The sequence below is a fragment of the Coregonus clupeaformis genome, chromosome 10, assembly GCF_020615455.1.
Source record: "Coregonus clupeaformis isolate EN_2021a chromosome 10, ASM2061545v1, whole genome shotgun sequence".
NCBI lineage: Eukaryota > Metazoa > Chordata > Actinopteri > Salmoniformes > Salmonidae > Coregonus > Coregonus clupeaformis.
The window spans coordinates 42,627,611-42,645,652 of NC_059201.1; the positions used below are offsets into that span (position 1 = coordinate 42,627,611).

An 18,042-nucleotide genomic window follows, 5' to 3' on the forward strand; every position below is an offset into this window, starting at 1 on the left:
CCCACTTAAAAAGATGAGAGAGGCCTGTAATCTTCATCATAGGTACACGTCAACTATGACAGACAAATTGAGAATTTTCTTTTCCAGAAAATCACATTGTAGGATTTTTAATGAATTTATTTGCAAATTATGGTGGAAAATAAGTATTTGGTCACCTACAAACAAGCAAGATTTCTGGCTCTCACAGACCTGTAACTTCTTCTTTAAGAGGCTCCTCTGTCCTCCACTCGTTACCTGTATTAATGGCACCTGTTTGAACTTGTTATCAGTATAAAAGACACCTGTCCACAACCTCAAACAGTCACACTCCAAACTCCACTATGGTCAAGACCAAAGAGCTGTCAAAGGACACCAGAAACAAAATTGTAGACCTGCACCAGGCTGGGAAGACTGAATCTGCAATAGGTAAGCAGCTTGGTTTGAAGAAATCAACTGTGGGAGCAATTATTAGGAAATGGAAGACATACAAGACCACTGATAATCTCCCTCGATCTGGGGCTCCACGCAAGATCTCACCCCGTGGGGTCAAAATGATCACAAGAACGGTGAGCAAAAATCCCAGAACCACACGGGGGACCTAGTGAATGACCTGCAGAGAGCTGGGACCAAAGTAACAAAGCCTACCATCAGTAACACACTACGCCGCCAGGGACTCAAATCCTGCAGTGCCAGACGTGTCCCCCTGCTTAAGCCAGTACATGTCCAGGCCCGTCTGAAGTTTGCTAGAGTGCATTTGGATGATCCAGAAGAGGATTGGGAGAATGTCAGATGAAACCAAAATATAACTTTTTGGTAAAACTCAACTTGTCGTGTTTGGAGGACAAAGAATGCTGAGTTGCATCCAAAGAACACCATACCTACTGTGAAGCATGGGGGTGGAAACATCATGCTTTGGGGCTGTTTTTCTGCAAAGGGACCAGGACGACTGATCCGTGTAAAGGAAAGAATGAATGGGGCCATGTATCGTGAGATTTTGAGTGAAAACCTCCTTCCATCAGCAAGGGCATTGAAGATGAAACGTGGCTGGGTCTTTCAGCATGACAATGATCCCAAACACACCGCCGGGCATCGAAGGAGTGGCTTCGTAAGAAGCATTTAAAGGTCCTGGAGTGGCCTAGCCAGTCTCCAGATCTCAACCCCATAGAAAATCTTTGGAGGGGAGTTGAAAGTCTGTGTTGCCCAGCGACAGCCCCAAAACATCACTGCTCTAGAGGAGATCTGCATGGAGGAATGGGCCAAAATACCAGCAACAGTGTGTGAAAACCTTGTGAAGACTTACAGAAAACGTTTGACCTGTGTCATTGCCAACAAAGGGTATATAACAAAGTATTGAGAAACTTTTGTTATTGACCAAATACTTATTTTCCACCATAATTTGCAAATAAATTCATTAAAAAATCCTACAATGTGATTTTCTGGAGAAAAAAAATCTCATTTTGTCTGTCATAGTTGACGTGTACCTATGATGAAAATTACAGGCCTCTCATCTTTTTCAGTGGGAGAACTTGCACAATTGGTGGCTGACTAAATACATTTTTTCCCCACTGTATTTGGCTAAGGTGTATGTAAACTTCCGACTTCAACTGTAGATAGCATATATAGTACCGGATGTGTTTTTGGCCGGGACAGTAGAGACACACAGAACATACACAAAAAGCAAATGTAACAATTTTCTGTAATGCTTTATTACTTGTTAAAGGCATGTATGAGCCTTTATAATATATTTTTTATAATATGTTATGTCTGTCTATGTAGTAGGACATCTTCAACTGACTCCAAAATGGCTGTTATTTAGTCAGTATCATTATGACAGAGAAAAGGAGGGCATACATGCTTTCGACAAGTCTTACAATGCACTATAACTACATTATAATGCATTATACCCACAGGCTTCTAGTAAAGTGTTACCAAATCCTCTTCTTACACTACTATTCCCATAATTATCCACAAGGCATCACCTGAGCCAACCATCCATCTATCTTCAGTGCTCAGATTCGAGGGACGGGTGTTTTATTTCCTCTCTTTCCTCATCTACCCATACAGGACTTCCTGTTGCCCAGGAAACTGCAGACGAGCCACAGGGCCTCCCCGGTCAGTGTTACATGGGGCTACTGCTCCTGTAAACAATGGCCGCCCACTTTTCCCTCCTGTCCGGCACTTGTCTTTTCAGCATAACCCAGGTATGACTGTCTGTGCTCCATTCTACCAGTTCAACCAACCATTGACTTATCATCTCATCTCCCCCTTGTTGTTTGTGTGTGTTGTGTTGTGTGTGTGTGTGTGTGTGTGTGTGTGTGTGTGTGTGCGTGCGTGCCTGCACGTGTGTGTATTTAGTGGACATAGTGGACATAGTGGTACAAGTGTTGTGCATGTATTTAGTGGACATAGTGGTACAAGTGTTGTGCATTATCTTATGTGGGTCTTCTTCCACAAGATGGCAAACGTGCGTGTCTCTCAGTGCTGTGGACACAGAGCTGCCTTGCATATCACCACTCAGCCCATCCAGAACAACACAGCACATGCTGCCCCCTGCAGGCTGGCTACACAAACCACACATGACTGACCCCTCCATCAGAGACATGCAACTCCAACCACTCCTAAAAAACATACAAAGGTAAAGTATGAGGTCTTCACTCCTTATGTGGCGCAGTGGTCTAAGGCACTGCATCGCAGTGCTAGCTGTGCCACTAGAGATCCTGGTTCGAATCCAGGCTCTGTCGTAGCCGGCCGCGACCGGGAGACCCATGGGGCGGCGCACAATTGGCCCAGCGTTGTCCAGGGTAGGGGAGGGAATGGCCGGCAGGGATGTAGCTCAGTTGGTAGAGCGTGCCGTTTGCAACACCAGGGTTGTGGGTTCGGACCAGTATGAAAAATTAAAAAAAGAATGTATGCACTAACTGTAAGTCGCTCTGGATAAGAGCGTCTGCTAAATGACTAAAATGTAAATGTAAAATGTTATGTCTTTTTAGTTTTTTATCCAAATCAGTCACCCAGTGCATGTACAGATGAAGTTGGAAGTTTACATACACCTTAGCCAAATACATTTAAACTCAGTTTTTCACAATTCCTGACATTTAATCCTAGTAAAAATTCCCTGTTTTAGGTCAGTTAGGATCACCACTTTATTTTAAGAATGTGAAATGTCAGAATAATAGTAGAAATAATGATTTATTTCAGCTTTTATTTCTTTCATCACATTCCCAGTGGGTCAGAAGTTTACATACACTCAATTAGTATTTGGTAGCACTGCCATTAAATTGTTTAACATGGGTAAAATGTTTCGGGGAGCCTTCCCACAATAAGTTGGGTGAATTTTGGCCCATTCCTCCTGACAGAGTCAGGTTTGTAGGCCTCTTTGCTCGCACACGCTTTTTCAGTTCTGCCCAGACATTTTCTATAGGATTGAGGTCAGGGCTTTGTGATGGCCACTCCAATACCTTGACTTTGTTGTCCTTAAGCCATTTTGCCACAACTTTGGAAGTATGCTTGGGGTCATTGTCCATTGGGAAGACCCATTTGCGACCAAGCTTTAACTTCCTGACTGATGTTTTGAGATGTTGCTTCAATATATCCACATAATTTTCCTTCCTCATGATGCCATCTATTTTGTGAAGTGCACCAGTGCCTCCTGCAGCAAAGCACCCCCCACAGCATGATGCTGCCACCCCGTGCTTCACGGTTGGGATGGTGTTCTTTGGTGTTCTTTGGCTTGCAAGCAACCCCCTTTTTCCTCCAAACATAACAATGGTCATTATGGCCAAACAGTTATATTTTTGTTTCATCAGACCAGAGGACATTTCTCCAAAAAGTATGATCTTTGTCCCCATGTGCAGTTGCAAACCGAAGTCTGGCTTTTTTATGGCGGTTTTGGAGCAGTGGCTTCTTCCTTGCTGAGCGGCCTTTCAGGTTATGTCGATATAGCACTCGTTTTACTGTGGATATAGACACACTTGTACCTGTTTCCTCCAGCATCTTCATTTACATTACATTTACGTCATTTAGCAGACGCTCTTATCCAGAGCGACTTACAAATTGGTGCATTCACCTTATAGCCAGTGGGATAACCACTTTACAATATATATATATATTTTTTCTTTCTTTCTTTGGGGTGGGGTAAGGGGGGGGTAGAAGGATTACTTTATCCTATCCCAGGTGTTCCTTAAAGAGGTGGGGTTTCAAATGTCTCCGGAAGGTGGTGAGTGACTCCGCTGTCCTGGCGTCGTGAGGGAGCTTGTTCCACCATTGGGGTGCCAGAGCAGCGAACAGTTTTGACTGGGCTGAGCGGGAACTGTGCTTCAGCAGAGGTAGGGGAGCCAGCAGGCCAGAGGTGGATGAACGCAATGCCCTCGTTTGGGTGTAGGGACTGATGAGAGCCTGAAGGTACGGAGGTGCCGTTCCCCTCACAGCTCCGTAGGCAAGCACCATGGTCTTGTAGCAGATGCGAGCTTCAACTGGAAGCCAGTGTAGTGTGCGGAGGAGCGGTGTGACGTGAGAGAACTTGGGAAGGTTGAACACCAGACGGGCTGCGGCATTCTGGATGAGTTGTAGGGGTTTAATGGCACAGGCAGGGAGCCCAGCCAACAGCGAGTTGCAGTAATCCAGACGGGTGATGACAAGTGCCTGGATTAGGACCTGTGCCGCTTCCTGTGTAAGGCACAACACAAGGTCCTTTGCTGTTGTTCTGGGAATGATTTGCACTTTTCGCACCAAAGTACGTTCATCTCTAGGAGACAGAACGTGTCTCCTTCCTGAGCGCGTATGACGGCTGCGTGGTCCCATGGTGTTTATACTTGCTGTTTCATTGTTTGTACAGATGAACGCTGGTACCTTCAGGCGTTTGGAAATTGCTCCCAAGGATGAACCAGACTTGTGGAGGTCTACAATTATTTTTCTGAGGTCTTGGCTGATTTCTTTTGATTTTCCCATGATGTCAAGCAAAGAGGCACTGAGTTTGAAGGTAGGCCTTGAAATACATCCACAGGTACACCTCCAATTGACTCAAATGATGTCGATTAGCCTATCAGAAGCTTCTAAAGCCATGACATCATTTTCTGGAATATTCCAAGCTGTTTAAAGGCACAGTCAACTTCGTGTATGTAAACTTCTGACCCACTGGAATTGTGATACAGTGAATTAAAGTGAATTGTGATAAAGTGAAATAATCTCTGTAAACAATTGTTGGAAAAATTACTTGTGTCATGCACAAAGTAGATGTCTTAACCGACTTGCCAAAACTATAGTTTGTTTAAAAGAAATTTGTGGAGTGGTTGAAAACGGGTTTTAATGACTCCAACCTAAGTATATGTAAACTTCCGACTTCAACTGTATTATTATAATGATAACTGCCACAGACCTGAAATATGTTGCTCTGATTGAAATTGAAATCAAGATTGTTATCTCTCTGTTATTTTCTGGGATTTATTCCAATGGAGATTATTAAAATACTTCCAATTAATACGACTTCATGTTGATTACAGCAACATGGATTCCTCTAAGTCCTTACAACAGAGGCCAGCTGGCTACCTGACTGATATCCAGTGTAACCGTGGTGACCTCCATCCACACTCATCACAGGGACTGAAGTGAGTCTGACCTTTGAACCCTGACCTCCTGATGCAAGATCAAGCTCATTTCAACTTTTTACACATGTAAAAAAAGATGGACAAATTACGAATGTCAATGTATGAGCCCCATAGACAAACCGTAGTCTCAATCAATTTTTTAACAGATACAAAATCTCTGTTTAGCTGTTACCCATTTGTATACCATACTGTAAACACTTCATTCATTTGCATATCCAATTGATCTGCATTAGTTTGTTGGGAAATTCAAACTGTCTTTGTTTCTGACAGGAGAAACTCAGGCACTGAACATCTGAAGGGACTTCAAAATGGCAGCTTCCCGGTTGTTAGGCACCTCCTACCACAAACCCACTACCGGAGGTCTCGCTCCAATACTACACAGGATTCATGGTGTAGTACATGCTCTTACATCTCAGTACATGTTCTCAGTAAAACATTGTTTTGGATAGCCCACTACAGACTATATAAAGATATTGAACTATCCACAGTTTTAAGTGTCAAATGCAACATACAATACTGTAGCCAAATTTACAGTTGGGGTATATAGTGAAGTTGCATGCCAATGCAGCTGCAGTCCACATATTATATCAAATGTATAGTTTGTTTTTATGTTACAGTGGTGGATACAGCTGTTTCAACGTGGTGAAACCTTACCAGGCTGGATACTACATAATTCATCCAGAATTTGTGTCTGAGTGCCTATGCTGAAAGTTTAACCACATGTTCAATAAACTGTACTGGATTTATCAGAGATCTTCTGCAGTGTTTTGATCTTGACAGCGAGATTCACTTAATGCATTATTCATGACTCATTTATAAAGTAAAGTAATATTATCTGAAATTTAAGTTATTAAAATGGAAATAAAGGAAGCATATATCAACACTGTCGGCTTGTAACTTTTATATGAGGATAACTTTGGTGCAGCCTAAAGTCTGATTCCGCTGTGCTGTTCCACCACCAAGTGGCAAACAGAGAGTATTGCATGAGATTACAGACGAGGGTTAGAGATGAGTTCCATCAAACTTGCTCTGTCGTTTCCTTTTAGTTTAAAATATATAAATACTATCAGAGATATTTTCTCATGCAATCTAAGTTGAGTCAGTCTAGACATTTGAAAGTTGGGTTGTTGTGTCTACAAAACATGAAAGATTTTGGATTTGTTCCCTAGTTATTCATTATCATAACAATAAAAACATGTGTACAGTAAGAACTTTACCTGCCATATTGCGGGTTTTATGAAATCCAAAGGTCAGTTGTAGACGGCCTCATCTAAAAAGCGAAAGAGTTACTCGGAGGTGCAAAACAACTTTTCTCAAACTGCCTTCAAGAATAGAAATGAAGATACTTCAGTGATTTGATGTCCTGATGTCTTCTAGTGTGATTCCAGGCCACAACAAGGTAACGACTCAACTAAGTATGAAAGCATATTAAATGTATTGTCTGATTTTAGTAACAGAGGAAGGAGAGTTATTTGGATAATCGTAACCAGGTTTCCATCCAACTATTTTATTACATTTACATTTACATCATTTAGCAGACGCTCTTATCCAGAGCGACTTACAAATTGGTGCATTCAACTTATGATATCAAGTGGGACAACCACTTTTTTCTTATTCTTTTTATGGGGGGTAGAAGGATTGCTTTATACTATTCCAGGTATTCCTTAAAGAGGTAGGGTTTCAAGTGTCTCCGGAAGGTGGTGAGTGACTCCGCTGTCCTGAGCCGTGGGGGAGCTTGTTCCACCATTGGGGGTGCCAGAGCAGCAAATAGCTTTGACTGGGCTGAGCGGAACTGTGCTTCTGTAGAGGTAGGGGAGCTAGCAGGCGAGAGGTGGATGAACGTAGTGCCCTCGTTTGGGTGTAGGGTCTGATCAGAGCCTGAAGGTAAGGAGGTGCCGTTCCTCACAGCTCCGTAGGCAAGCATCATGGTCTTCGTAGTAGATGCCGTAGGCAAGCATCATGGTCTTGTAGTAGATGCGAGCCTCAACTGGAAGCCAGTGGAGTGTGCGGAGGAGCGGGGTGACATGAGAGAACTTAGGAAGGTCGAACACCAGACGGGCAGCGGTGTTCTGGATAAGTTGTAGGGTTTAATGGCACAGGCAGGGGAGCCCAGCCAACAGCGAGTTGCAGTAATCCAGACAGGAGATGACAAGTGCCTGGATTAGGACCTGTGCCGCTTTCTGTGTAAGGTAGGTCGTACTCTGCAAATGTTGTAGAGCATGAACCTGCAGGATCGGGTCACCGCTTTGATGTTAGCAGAGAACGACAGGGTGTTGTCCAGGGTCACGCCATGGCTCTTTGCACTCTGGGAGGAGGACACAATGGAGTTGTCAACCGTGATGGCGAGATCATGGAGCGGGCAGTCCTTCCCAGGGAGGAAGAGCAGCTCCGTCTTGCCGAGGTTCAAGCTTGAGGTGGTGATCCGACATCCACACTGATATGTCTGCCAGACATGCAGAGATGCGATTCACCACCTGGTTATCAAAAAGGGGGGAAAGGAGAAAATTAATTGTGTGTCGTCTGCGTAGCAATGATAGGAGAGACCATGTGAGGATATGACAGAGCCAAGTGACTTGGTGTATAGAGAGAATAGGAGAGGGCCTAGAACTGAGCCCTGGGGGACACCAGTGGTGAGAGCACGTGGTGCGGAGACAGATTCTCGCCACTCCACCTGGTAGGAGCGACCTGTCAGGTAGGACGCAATCCATGAGTGAGCAGCGCCGGAGATGCCCAACTCGGTGAGGGTGGAGAGGAGGATCTGATGGTTCACAGTATCAAAGGCAGCGGATAGCTCTAGAAGGATAAGAGCAGAGGAGAGAGAGTTAGCTTTAGCAGTGCGTAGAGCCTCCGTGACACAGAGAAGAGCAGTCTCAGTTGAATGACCAGTCTTGAAACCTGACTGGTTTGGATCAAGAAGGTCATTCTGAGAGAGATAGCAGGAGAGTTGGCTAGAGATGGCACTCTCAAGAGTTTTGGAGAGAAAAGAAAGAAGGGATACTGGTCTGTAGTTGTTGACATCGGAGGAATTGAGTGTAGGTTTTTGAGGGAGGGGTGCAACTCTGCTCTCTTGAAGACGGAAGGGACATGGCCAGCGGTCAAGGGGATGAGTTGATGAGCGAGGTGAGGTAAGGGAGAAGGTCTCCGAAATGGTTGTTGGGGGCAGGTTGTTGGGCGGCCAGTCGCAAGATTTCATCTGGAGAGAGAGGGGAGAAAGAAGTCAAAGCATAGGGTAGGGCAGTGTGATCAGGACCAGCGGTGTCATTTGACTTAATAAATGAGGATCGGATGTCGTCAACCTTCTTTTCAAAATGGTTGATGAAGTCATCCACAGAGAGGGAGGAGGGGGAAGGAGGAGGAGGATTCAGCAGGGAGGAGAAGGTGGCAAAGAGCTTCCTGAGGGTTAGAGGCAGAGGCTTGAAATTTAGAGTTGTAGAAAGTGGCTTTAGCAGCAGAAACAGAGGAAGAGAATGTAGAGAGGCGGGAGTGAAAAGATGACAGGTCCGCAGGGAGTCTAGTTTTCCTCCATTCCGCTCGGCTGCCCGGAGCCCTCTTCTGTGAGCTTGCAATGAGTCGTCAAGCCACGGAGCAGGAGGGGAGGACCGAGCCGGCCGGGAGGAAAGGGGACATAGAGAGTCAAAAAGATGCAGAAAGGGAGGAGAGGAGGGTTGAGGAGGCAGAATCAGGAGATTGGAGGGAGAAAGATTTAGCAGAGGGAAGAGATGATAGGATGGAAGAGGAGAGAGTAGCGGAGAGAGAGAGCGAAGGTTGCGATGGCACATTACCATCTGAGTAGGGGGCAGAGTGAGTAGTGTTGGAGGAGAGCGAGAGAGAAAAAGGATACAAAGTAGTGGTCGGAGACTTGGAGGGAGTTGCAGTGAGATTAGTAGAAGAACAGCATCTACATTTACATTTACGTCATTTAGCAGACGCTCTTATCCAGAGCGACTTACATTATTTTTTTTATACCCCCGTGGGAATCGAACCCACAACCCTGGCGTTGCAAACGCCATGCTCTACCAACTGAGCTACATCCCTGCCGGCCATTCCCTCCCCCTACCCTAGACGACGCTGGGCCAATTGTGCGCCGCCCCATTGGTCTCCCGGTCACGGCCAGCTACGACAGAGCCTGGATTCGAACCAGGATCTCTAGTGGCACAGCTAGCACTGTATATGCACGGTGAGGAGCTTGATTCTCCATTCCAATAAATGTTGAGGGTCTTATTCTGGTTACATGATTACATGGTTAGATGAGGAAAGAGCAGTAGGAGTAGCAGTGTTTTCTGTGGTAATCCATGCCTTAGACCACTGCGCCACTAGTAAAGATGAGGTCAAGCGTATTGCCTGCCTTGTGAGTAGGGGGACGGTGAGAGGGTGAGGTCAAAAGAGGAAAGGATTGGAAAGAAGGAGGCAGAGAGAAATGAGTCAAAGGCAGACGTAGGGAGGTTAAAGTCACCCAGAACTGTGAGGGGTGAGCCATCCTCAGGAAAGGAACTTGTCAAGCTCATTGATGAACTCTCCAAGGGAACCTGGAGGGCGACAAATGACAAGGATGTTAAGCTTGAATGGGCTAGTGACTCAGACAGCATGGAATTCAAATGAGGAGATAGACGGATGGGTCAGGGGAAAAGAGAGAATGTCCACTTTGGAGAGATGAGGATTCCGTGCCACCGCCGCGCTGACCAGATGCTCTTGGGGTATCAAGAACACATGGTTAGACGAGGAAAGAGCAGTAGGAGTAGCAGTGTTTTCTGTGGTAATCCATGTTTCCGTCAGCGCCAAGAAGTCGAGGGACTGGAGGGTAAGCATAGGCTGAGATGAACTCTGCCTTGTTGGCCGCAGAACGGCAGTTCCAGAGGCTGCCAGAGACCTGGAACTCCATGGGGTCGTAAGCAAGGGACCACTCAGATTAGTGGCAACAGCCACGTAGTGTGAAGCGTTTGCATGGCCTGTGCAGAGAGGAGAGAACAGGGATAGACAGACACATAGTTGACAGGCTACAGAGAAATTCTACAATAATGCAAAGAGATTGGAAATGAAATGAACTAAACATCTGGGAAAGCGAGAGAGCCGGGGCCTCCCTCACTTACGTTTCACTGAAACACTCAAATATAACTCTCCCAACTTCCACTTTAGAAATGATAATTGTTGTAAACTACAGCGGTTCAATGTTTCTAGGAATAGACTCTAACTTAGTTTATTCAGCTAGCTAACTTGGTACACCGAATCATATGCGACGCCAAAGCCAACTAGCATGCCAGCCTCCAATAACATGGTTTGGCACCAATACTCAGTTACAACAAACCACCAGTGTGTTAACACGCCTAAGCAGATCATTCGTGTCTGTGTCTAACGTTGTGTAAAGTTTTGGGGTAGTTTTGACAGTTTGAGTGAGTACGCTCATCAACTTATTCAGCCAGTTAGTTAGCTAGAATAGTTAGCATACTAGCTAGCCATTGCTCTCTTCCAACAAACTAATCCTCCTCCCACGGCATGAACACACAGAGAGCCAAGCTAACGTTCAGTCACCCATGTCCCGAATTCCTTGAACGACTCTGGTTACCAGTATGTAAAAACAAAACAAAAATAATGTAGGTTATAGCTTACCCTTAGTAGCTACTGTTAGCCAGTTAAGTGCAAAGCTAGCCACTGAATCGATTCAGCCAGTTCGCGTCTGTCCCAACGGAGAGAAAGCGCATGAATTAACTGACGCATGAAAAAAGTCACGACCGGGTTGATGGAAACAGGAAATGTAGGTACAATTTCATAATTGTCGATAGACAATTTGTTTGTTCAACATGGTGTGATCTTTTTTTGTCGGTAAAATTCATAATGTGAGAAATGGTGGTGGAAACGCCTTTTATGTGCAAATATTGATATAATAACCATCATATCAAAGTAAACTTGGAGTTATGCGATGATATGTTGTGTGGTCCTCCGACTATGACCCGGGAAAGCATGCAGTTTATAGGCTACAGATGAAATAAATTGTGATGAACTTCACAGGGTGGTAAAAGTGCACGGTGAGGAGCTTGATTCTCCGTTCCAATAAATGTTGAGGGTCTTATTCTGGTTACATGATTATCGATGCTTGGCTGCTGTTTGACAATAAAAATAATCTTGTTCTTATCTATAATAATCTCATCATGTAGACTAGCCTAGCTGCACTGTATATGCTAGCTGTTGGCTAGAGCACACGTGCCAAGACTAGAGTGTGCACATTTGCTATATAATGCAACAGTTTTTGTGACAAAACCATCGGTAGAGTTGAAAATGCGATGGAAACCCATTTAACTTCTGTGCACTACAGCCTTTTATCCGCAACAAGTCAGTTTGATGGAAACACATCTCTGGCGGGAAAATGAGCATATTGTTTTTATGCAAATTTTAGAATATTTGAATAGTCTCAATGCGTCTCAACTCATGTTCATTAATGACCTCTCCACTTCCACCCTCTGTGATAGAGCTCTGTGTAGATCTTATTGAGAAGTGTTGGGTTTCCTTGTTTAGCTATTCTTTCAAATACATGTTCAAACTTCTTCAGATGAGATTTCAGTTTATGTTGGCTCCTCATGGAAAGGTAATCTCAGAACCAACCAATGCAGAGGACATGCATGTTAATAGAGCTTTGATTTACTATATTAAGGACGTCAAGCTGAAATTGTGATCAGAAGTCTGCACAAAACATTTTTTCGTATTCAGATCAATAATTTGCCTCCAATACACTAAATTATACTTTGTTTCTGATTACAAGCAGCTAACCTAACCAATGGGCTTTTAAAGGAACCAACTTTGTTTTGTCTATACAGTGGCAAGAAATAGTATGTGAACCCTTTGGAATTTCTGCATAAATTGGTCATAAAATTTGATCTGATCTTCATCTAAGTCACAACAACAGACAAACACGGTCTGCTTAAACTAATAACACACAAACAATTATACGTTCATGTCTTTATTGAACACACCATGTAGACATTCACAGTGCAGGGTGGAAAAAGTATGTGAACCCTTGGATTTAATAACTGGTTGACCCTCCTTTGGCAGCAAAACTCAACCAAACATTTTCTGTAGTTCAGACCTGCACAACGTTCAGGAGGAATTTTGGGCCATTCCTTTTTACAAAACTGTTTCAGTTCAGCAATATTATTGGGATGTCTGGTGTGAACCACTCTCTTGAGGTCATGCCACAGCATCTCAATCGGGTTGAGGTCAGGACTCTGACTTGGCCACCCCAGAAGGCGTATCTTCTTCTGTTGAAGCCATTCTGTTGTTGATTTACTTCTGTGTTTTGGGTCGTTGTTCTGTTGCATCACCCAACTTCTGTTGAGCTTCAATTGGCAGACAGATAGCCTTACATTCTCCTGCAAAATGTATTGATAAACTTTGGGGAATTCATTTTGTCGATGACAGCAAGCTCTCCTGGCCCTGAGGCAGCAAAGCAGCCCCAAAGATCATAAACATGGATAATATAGAGCTGGCTGGCTTCTCCGTGTATCGAGCAGGACAGAGCAGCTACGTCAGGTAAGAAGAGGGGCGGGGTGTGTGTCTATTTGTCAATAACTGCTTGTGCGCTATGTCTAATATTAAAGTAGTCTTGAGGTATTGTTCTGCAAGAGGTAGAAGACCTCATGATAAGCTGTATACCACACTATCTACCAAGAGAGTTCTCATCTATATTATTCGTAGCGGTCTATTTACCACCACAAACCGATGCTGGCACTAAGACCACACTACGAGCTGTATAAGGCCATAAACAAACAAGAAAATGCTCCTCCAGAAGCGGCACTCCTAGTGGCCGGGGACTTTAATGCAGGAAAACTGAAATCCGTTTTACCTAATTTCTACCAGCATGTCACATGTGCAACCAGAGGAAAAAAACTCTAGACCACCTTTACTCCACACAAGCGACGCATACAAAGCTCTCCCTCGCCCTCAATTTGGCAAATCTGACCATAATTCTATCCTCCCCTGATTCCTGCTTACAAGCAAAAATGAAAGCAGGAAGTACCAGTGACTTCGCTCAATACGGAAGTGGTCAGATGACGCGGATGCTACGCTACAGGACTGTTTTGCTAGCACAGACTGGAATATGTTCTGGGGATTCATCCAATGGCATTGAGGAGTATACCACCTCAGTCACCGGTGTCATCAATAAGTGCATCGGACGACGTCGTCCCCACAGTGACCGTACGTACATTTCCCAACCAGAAGCCATGATTACAGGCAACATCCGCATCGAAGCTAAAGGCTAGAGCTGCTGCTTTCAAGGAGCCATGAAGTGCTTTGAAAGGCTGGTCATGGCTCACATCAACACCATCATGCCGGAAACCCTAGACCCACTCCAATGCGATACCGCCCGATCACCGACAACGATGAGACAGCCTATAGGGAGTAGGTCAGAGACCTGGCAGTGTTGTGCCAGGACAACAACCTCTACCTCAATGTGAGCAAGACAAAGGAGCTGATCGTGGACTATAGGAAAAGGAGGGCCTGAACAGGCCCCATTAACATCGATAGGGCTGAAGTGGAGCCGGGTCGAGAGTTTCAAGTTCCTGGTGTCCACATCACCAACAAACTATCTGGTCCAAGACAGTTGTGAAGAGGGCATGACAACACCTTTTCCCCATCAGGAGACTGAAAAAGATTTGGCATGGGTCCCCAGATCATCAAAAAGTTCTACATCTGCACCATCGAGAGCATCCTGACTGGTTGCATCACCGCCTGGTATGGCAACTGTTCGGCATCTGACCGTAAGGCGCTACAGATGGTAGTGCGTACGGCCCAGTACATCACTGGGGCCATGCTTCCTGACATCCAGGACCAATATACTAGGCGGTGTCAGAGGAAGGCCCTAAAAATTGTCAAAGACTCCAGCCACCCAAGTCATAGACTGTTCTCTCTGCTACCGCACGGCAAGTCTGGAACCAAAATGCTCCTTAACAGCTTCTACCCCAAAGCCATAAGACAGCCGAACAGTTAATCAAATGACTTGATTTGCACTGACCCCTTATTTTATTTGTATTTATTATAATTTTTTGCACAGACTCTCTTGCACAGGCTTGATGTACACTCACTGGACTCTAACCACACAGTCACACATACTACACTGACACTCCAACACACACACACATACACACATGGACACACACACAAAACACACACACACACACATGCATATTGATGTTAGACCTCCACAAGTCTGGTTCATCCTTGGGAGCAATTTCCAAATGCCTGAAGGTACCACGTTCATCTGTACAAACAATAGTACGCAGGAATAAACACCATGGGACCACGCAGCCGTCGTACCGCTCAGGAAGGAGATGCTTCTGTCTCGTAGAGATGAATGTACTTTGGTCGCGAAAAGTGCAAATCAATCCCAGAACAACAGCAAAGGACCTTGTGAAGATGCTGGAGGAAACAGTTACAAAAGTATCTATATCCACAGTAAAATGAGTCCTATATCGACATAACCTGAAAGGCCGCTCAGCAAGGAAGACGCCACTGCTCCAAAACCGCCATAAAAAAAGCCAGACTACGGTTTACAACTGCACATGGGGACAAAGATCGTACTTTTTGGAGAAATGTCCTATGGTCTGATGAAACAAAAATAGAACTGTTTGGCCATAATGACCATCGTTATGTTTGGAGGAAGAATGGGGGGGGTTGCAAGCCGAAGAACACCATCCCAACCGTGAAGCACGGGGGTGGCAGCATCATGCTGTGGGGGTGCTTTGCTGCAGGAGGGACTGGTGCACTTCACAAAATAGATGGCATCATGAGGAAGGAAAATTATGTGGATATATTGAAGCAACATCTCAAGACATCAGTCAGGAAGTTAAAGCTTGTCGCAAATGGGTCTTCCAAATGGACAATGACCCCAAGCATACTTCCAAAGTTGTGGCAAAATGGCTTAAGGACAACAAAGTCAAGGTATTGGAGTGGCCATCATAAAGCCCTGACCTCAATCCTGTAGAACATTTGAGGGCAGAACTGAAAAAGCATGTGCGAGCAAGGAGGCCTACAAACCTGACTCCGTTACACCAGCTCTGTCAGGAGGAATGGGCCAAAATTCACCCAACTTATTGTGGGAAGCTTGTGGAAGGCTACCGAAACATTTGACCCAAGTTAAACAATTTAAAGGCAATGCTACCAAATACTAATTGAGTGTATGTAAACTTCTGACCCACTGGGAATGTGATGAAAGAAAATGAAAGCTGAAATAAATCATTCTCTCTACTATTATTCTGACATTTCACATTCTTAAAATAAAGTGGTGATCCTAACTGACCTAAGACAGGGAATTTTTTACTAGGATTAAATGTTAGGAATTGTGACAAACTGAGTTTAAATGAATTTGGCTAAGGTGTATGTAAACTTCCAACTTCAACTGTACATACATACATACATGTACATAGATTCACATTCCTTCACACTTCACCTGCGCTGCTGCTACTCTCTGTTTGTTATCTATGCATAGTCACTTTATCCCTACTCACATGTACATATTACCTCAATTACCTCGACTAACCCGTACCGCTGCACATTGACTCTGTACCGGTGTCAAGAAGGTGAGGTGTATGTGGGGTGGAAGTCAGGCGCAGGACACCGAGGCTCAGTCCAACAGAGTTTACTCAAATAATCCAACAAGGAAACGGTAAACAAACTGCCTCGAAAAACACAGAGGCGAGCATTACGCACAATGCGTAAAACACTAAAACAGAAAACAAGAAACGAAACACGCAGCACTACGACAGGCGAACAACAACACACAATCCTACTAAGCAAACAGACAGAACTTATAGGACAGGTGATCAATAAACAATTGGACACAGGTGTGACAGACAGACAAAAGCAATCACACACAGAACAAAGATCGGTGGCAGCTAGTACTCCGGGGACGGCGACCGCACGCCTGCTTTCGTACAAGGAGGAGGAGCAGCCTCGGCAGAATCCGTGACAGTACCCCCCTTGACGCCGGCTCCAGCCGTGCACCGACCCGGCCTCGGGACGGCCAGAGGACGCGGACCCGGGCGCGTGGGATGCCCACGGTGGAACTCAGTCAGGAGGGATGGATCGAGATGTCCCTCCTGGGCACCCAGGACCGTTCCTCCGGACCGCACCCCTCCCACTCCACGAGATACTGGAGACCACTCCTCCGGCGCCTCGAGTCCAATATAGTCCGGACCCTGTACGCCGGTGCCCCTCGATGTCCAAAGGGGGTGGAGGGGTCTCTCCTATCTCCTCCTCTTGGAGTGGACCAGCTACCACCGGCCTGAGAAGAGACACATGGAACGAGGGGTTAATATTTTTGTACTCAATAGGCAGTTGTAATCTGTAACACACCTCGTTCAATCTTCTCAGGACTTTGAAGGGCCCCACAAACCGCCTGACCCAGCTTCCGGCAGGGCAGGCGGAGGGGCAGGTTTCGAGTCGAGAGCCAGACTCGATCTCCCGGTGCTACACCGGCCCCTCACTGCGGTGGCGATCGGCGCTCGCCTTCTGTTGACGGATGGCACGCTGCAGATGGACATGGGCAGCGTCCCACGTCTCTTCTGAGCGCCGAATCCAATCGTCCCACCGCAGGGGCCTCGGTCTGGCTCTCGTGCCACGGTGCCAGGACCGGCTGATACCCTAAAATACACTGGAAAGGTGTTAATCCGGTGGAGGAGTGGCGGAGAGAGTTCCGGGCCATCTCTGCCCAGGGGATATACCTCGACCACTCCTCCGGCCGGTCCCGGCAATAGGACCTCAAAAACCTACCCACATCCTGGTTAACACGTTCAACCTGCCCATTGCTCTCTGGGTGGTACCCCGAGGTAAGGCTAACCGAGACCCCCAGGCGTTCCATAAAAGCCCCCAGACTCTGGAGGTGAACTGGGGACCTCGGGTCGGACACAATATCCTCGGGGACCCCATAGTGCCGGAACACGTGGGTAAAGAGGGCCTCGGCGGTCTGTAGGGCAGTAGGGAGACCCGGCAGTGGGAGGAGACGACAGGCCTTAGAAAACCGATCACGACCAAAATGGTAGTATTACCCTGGGAAGGGGGTAGATCGGTCACAAAATCTACAGATAGGTGGGACCATGGTCGTTGTGGAACGGGCAGAGGATGTAACTTACCCCTGGGCAAATGTCTAGGTGCCTTACACTGGGCACACACGAGCAGGAGGAGACATAAACCCTCACATCCCTGGCTAACGTTGGCCACCAGTATTTCACGCTAAGGCAGTGCACCGTCCCACCAATACCAGGATGTCCAGAGGAGGGTGATGTATGAGCCCACGAAATAAGCCGATCACGAACCTCGAGCGGAACGTACGTCCGCCCCACAGGACACTCGGGGGAGTAGGGTCGGTACGCAGCGCCCGCTCGATTTCCGCATCGACCTCCCATACTACCGGAGCCACCAGACAAGACTTCGGCAGTATGGAAGTAGGCTCAATGGACCTCTCCTCCGTGTCATA

At 46.0% G+C, this 18,042-nt stretch overlaps 1 protein-coding gene across 1 annotated transcript; it reads left to right on the plus strand.

The window, feature by feature from the left end:
• Positions 1–2,508: 2,508 nt before the first annotated feature.
• Positions 2,509–6,314, plus strand: LOC123481077. The gene is made up of 4 exons (XM_045223278.1): positions 2,509–2,614; positions 5,478–5,582; positions 5,853–5,972; positions 6,200–6,314. The coding sequence occupies exons 1-4, from the start codon at positions 2,520–2,522 to the stop codon at positions 6,288–6,290; spliced, it is 411 nt and encodes a 136-aa protein (XP_045079213.1). The 5' UTR covers positions 2,509–2,519; the 3' UTR covers positions 6,291–6,314.
• Positions 6,315–18,042: the final 11,728 nt, after the last annotated feature.

What these genes read in the sequence shown, in the direction of transcription:
- LOC123481077 (XM_045223278.1), top strand. Translation starts at nt 2,520, where the DNA reads ATGCTGCCCCCTGCAGGCTGGCTACACAAACCACACATGACTGACCCC. An exon ending in CTCCTAAAAAACATACAAAG is followed by an intron (nt 2,615 to 5,477) that starts GTAAAGTATGAG and finishes TGTTGATTACAG; the next exon opens with CAACATGGATTCCTCTAAGT. An exon ending in AATACTACACAGGATTCATG is followed by an intron (nt 5,973 to 6,199) that starts GTGTAGTACATG and finishes TTTATGTTACAG; the next exon opens with TGGTGGATACAGCTGTTTCA.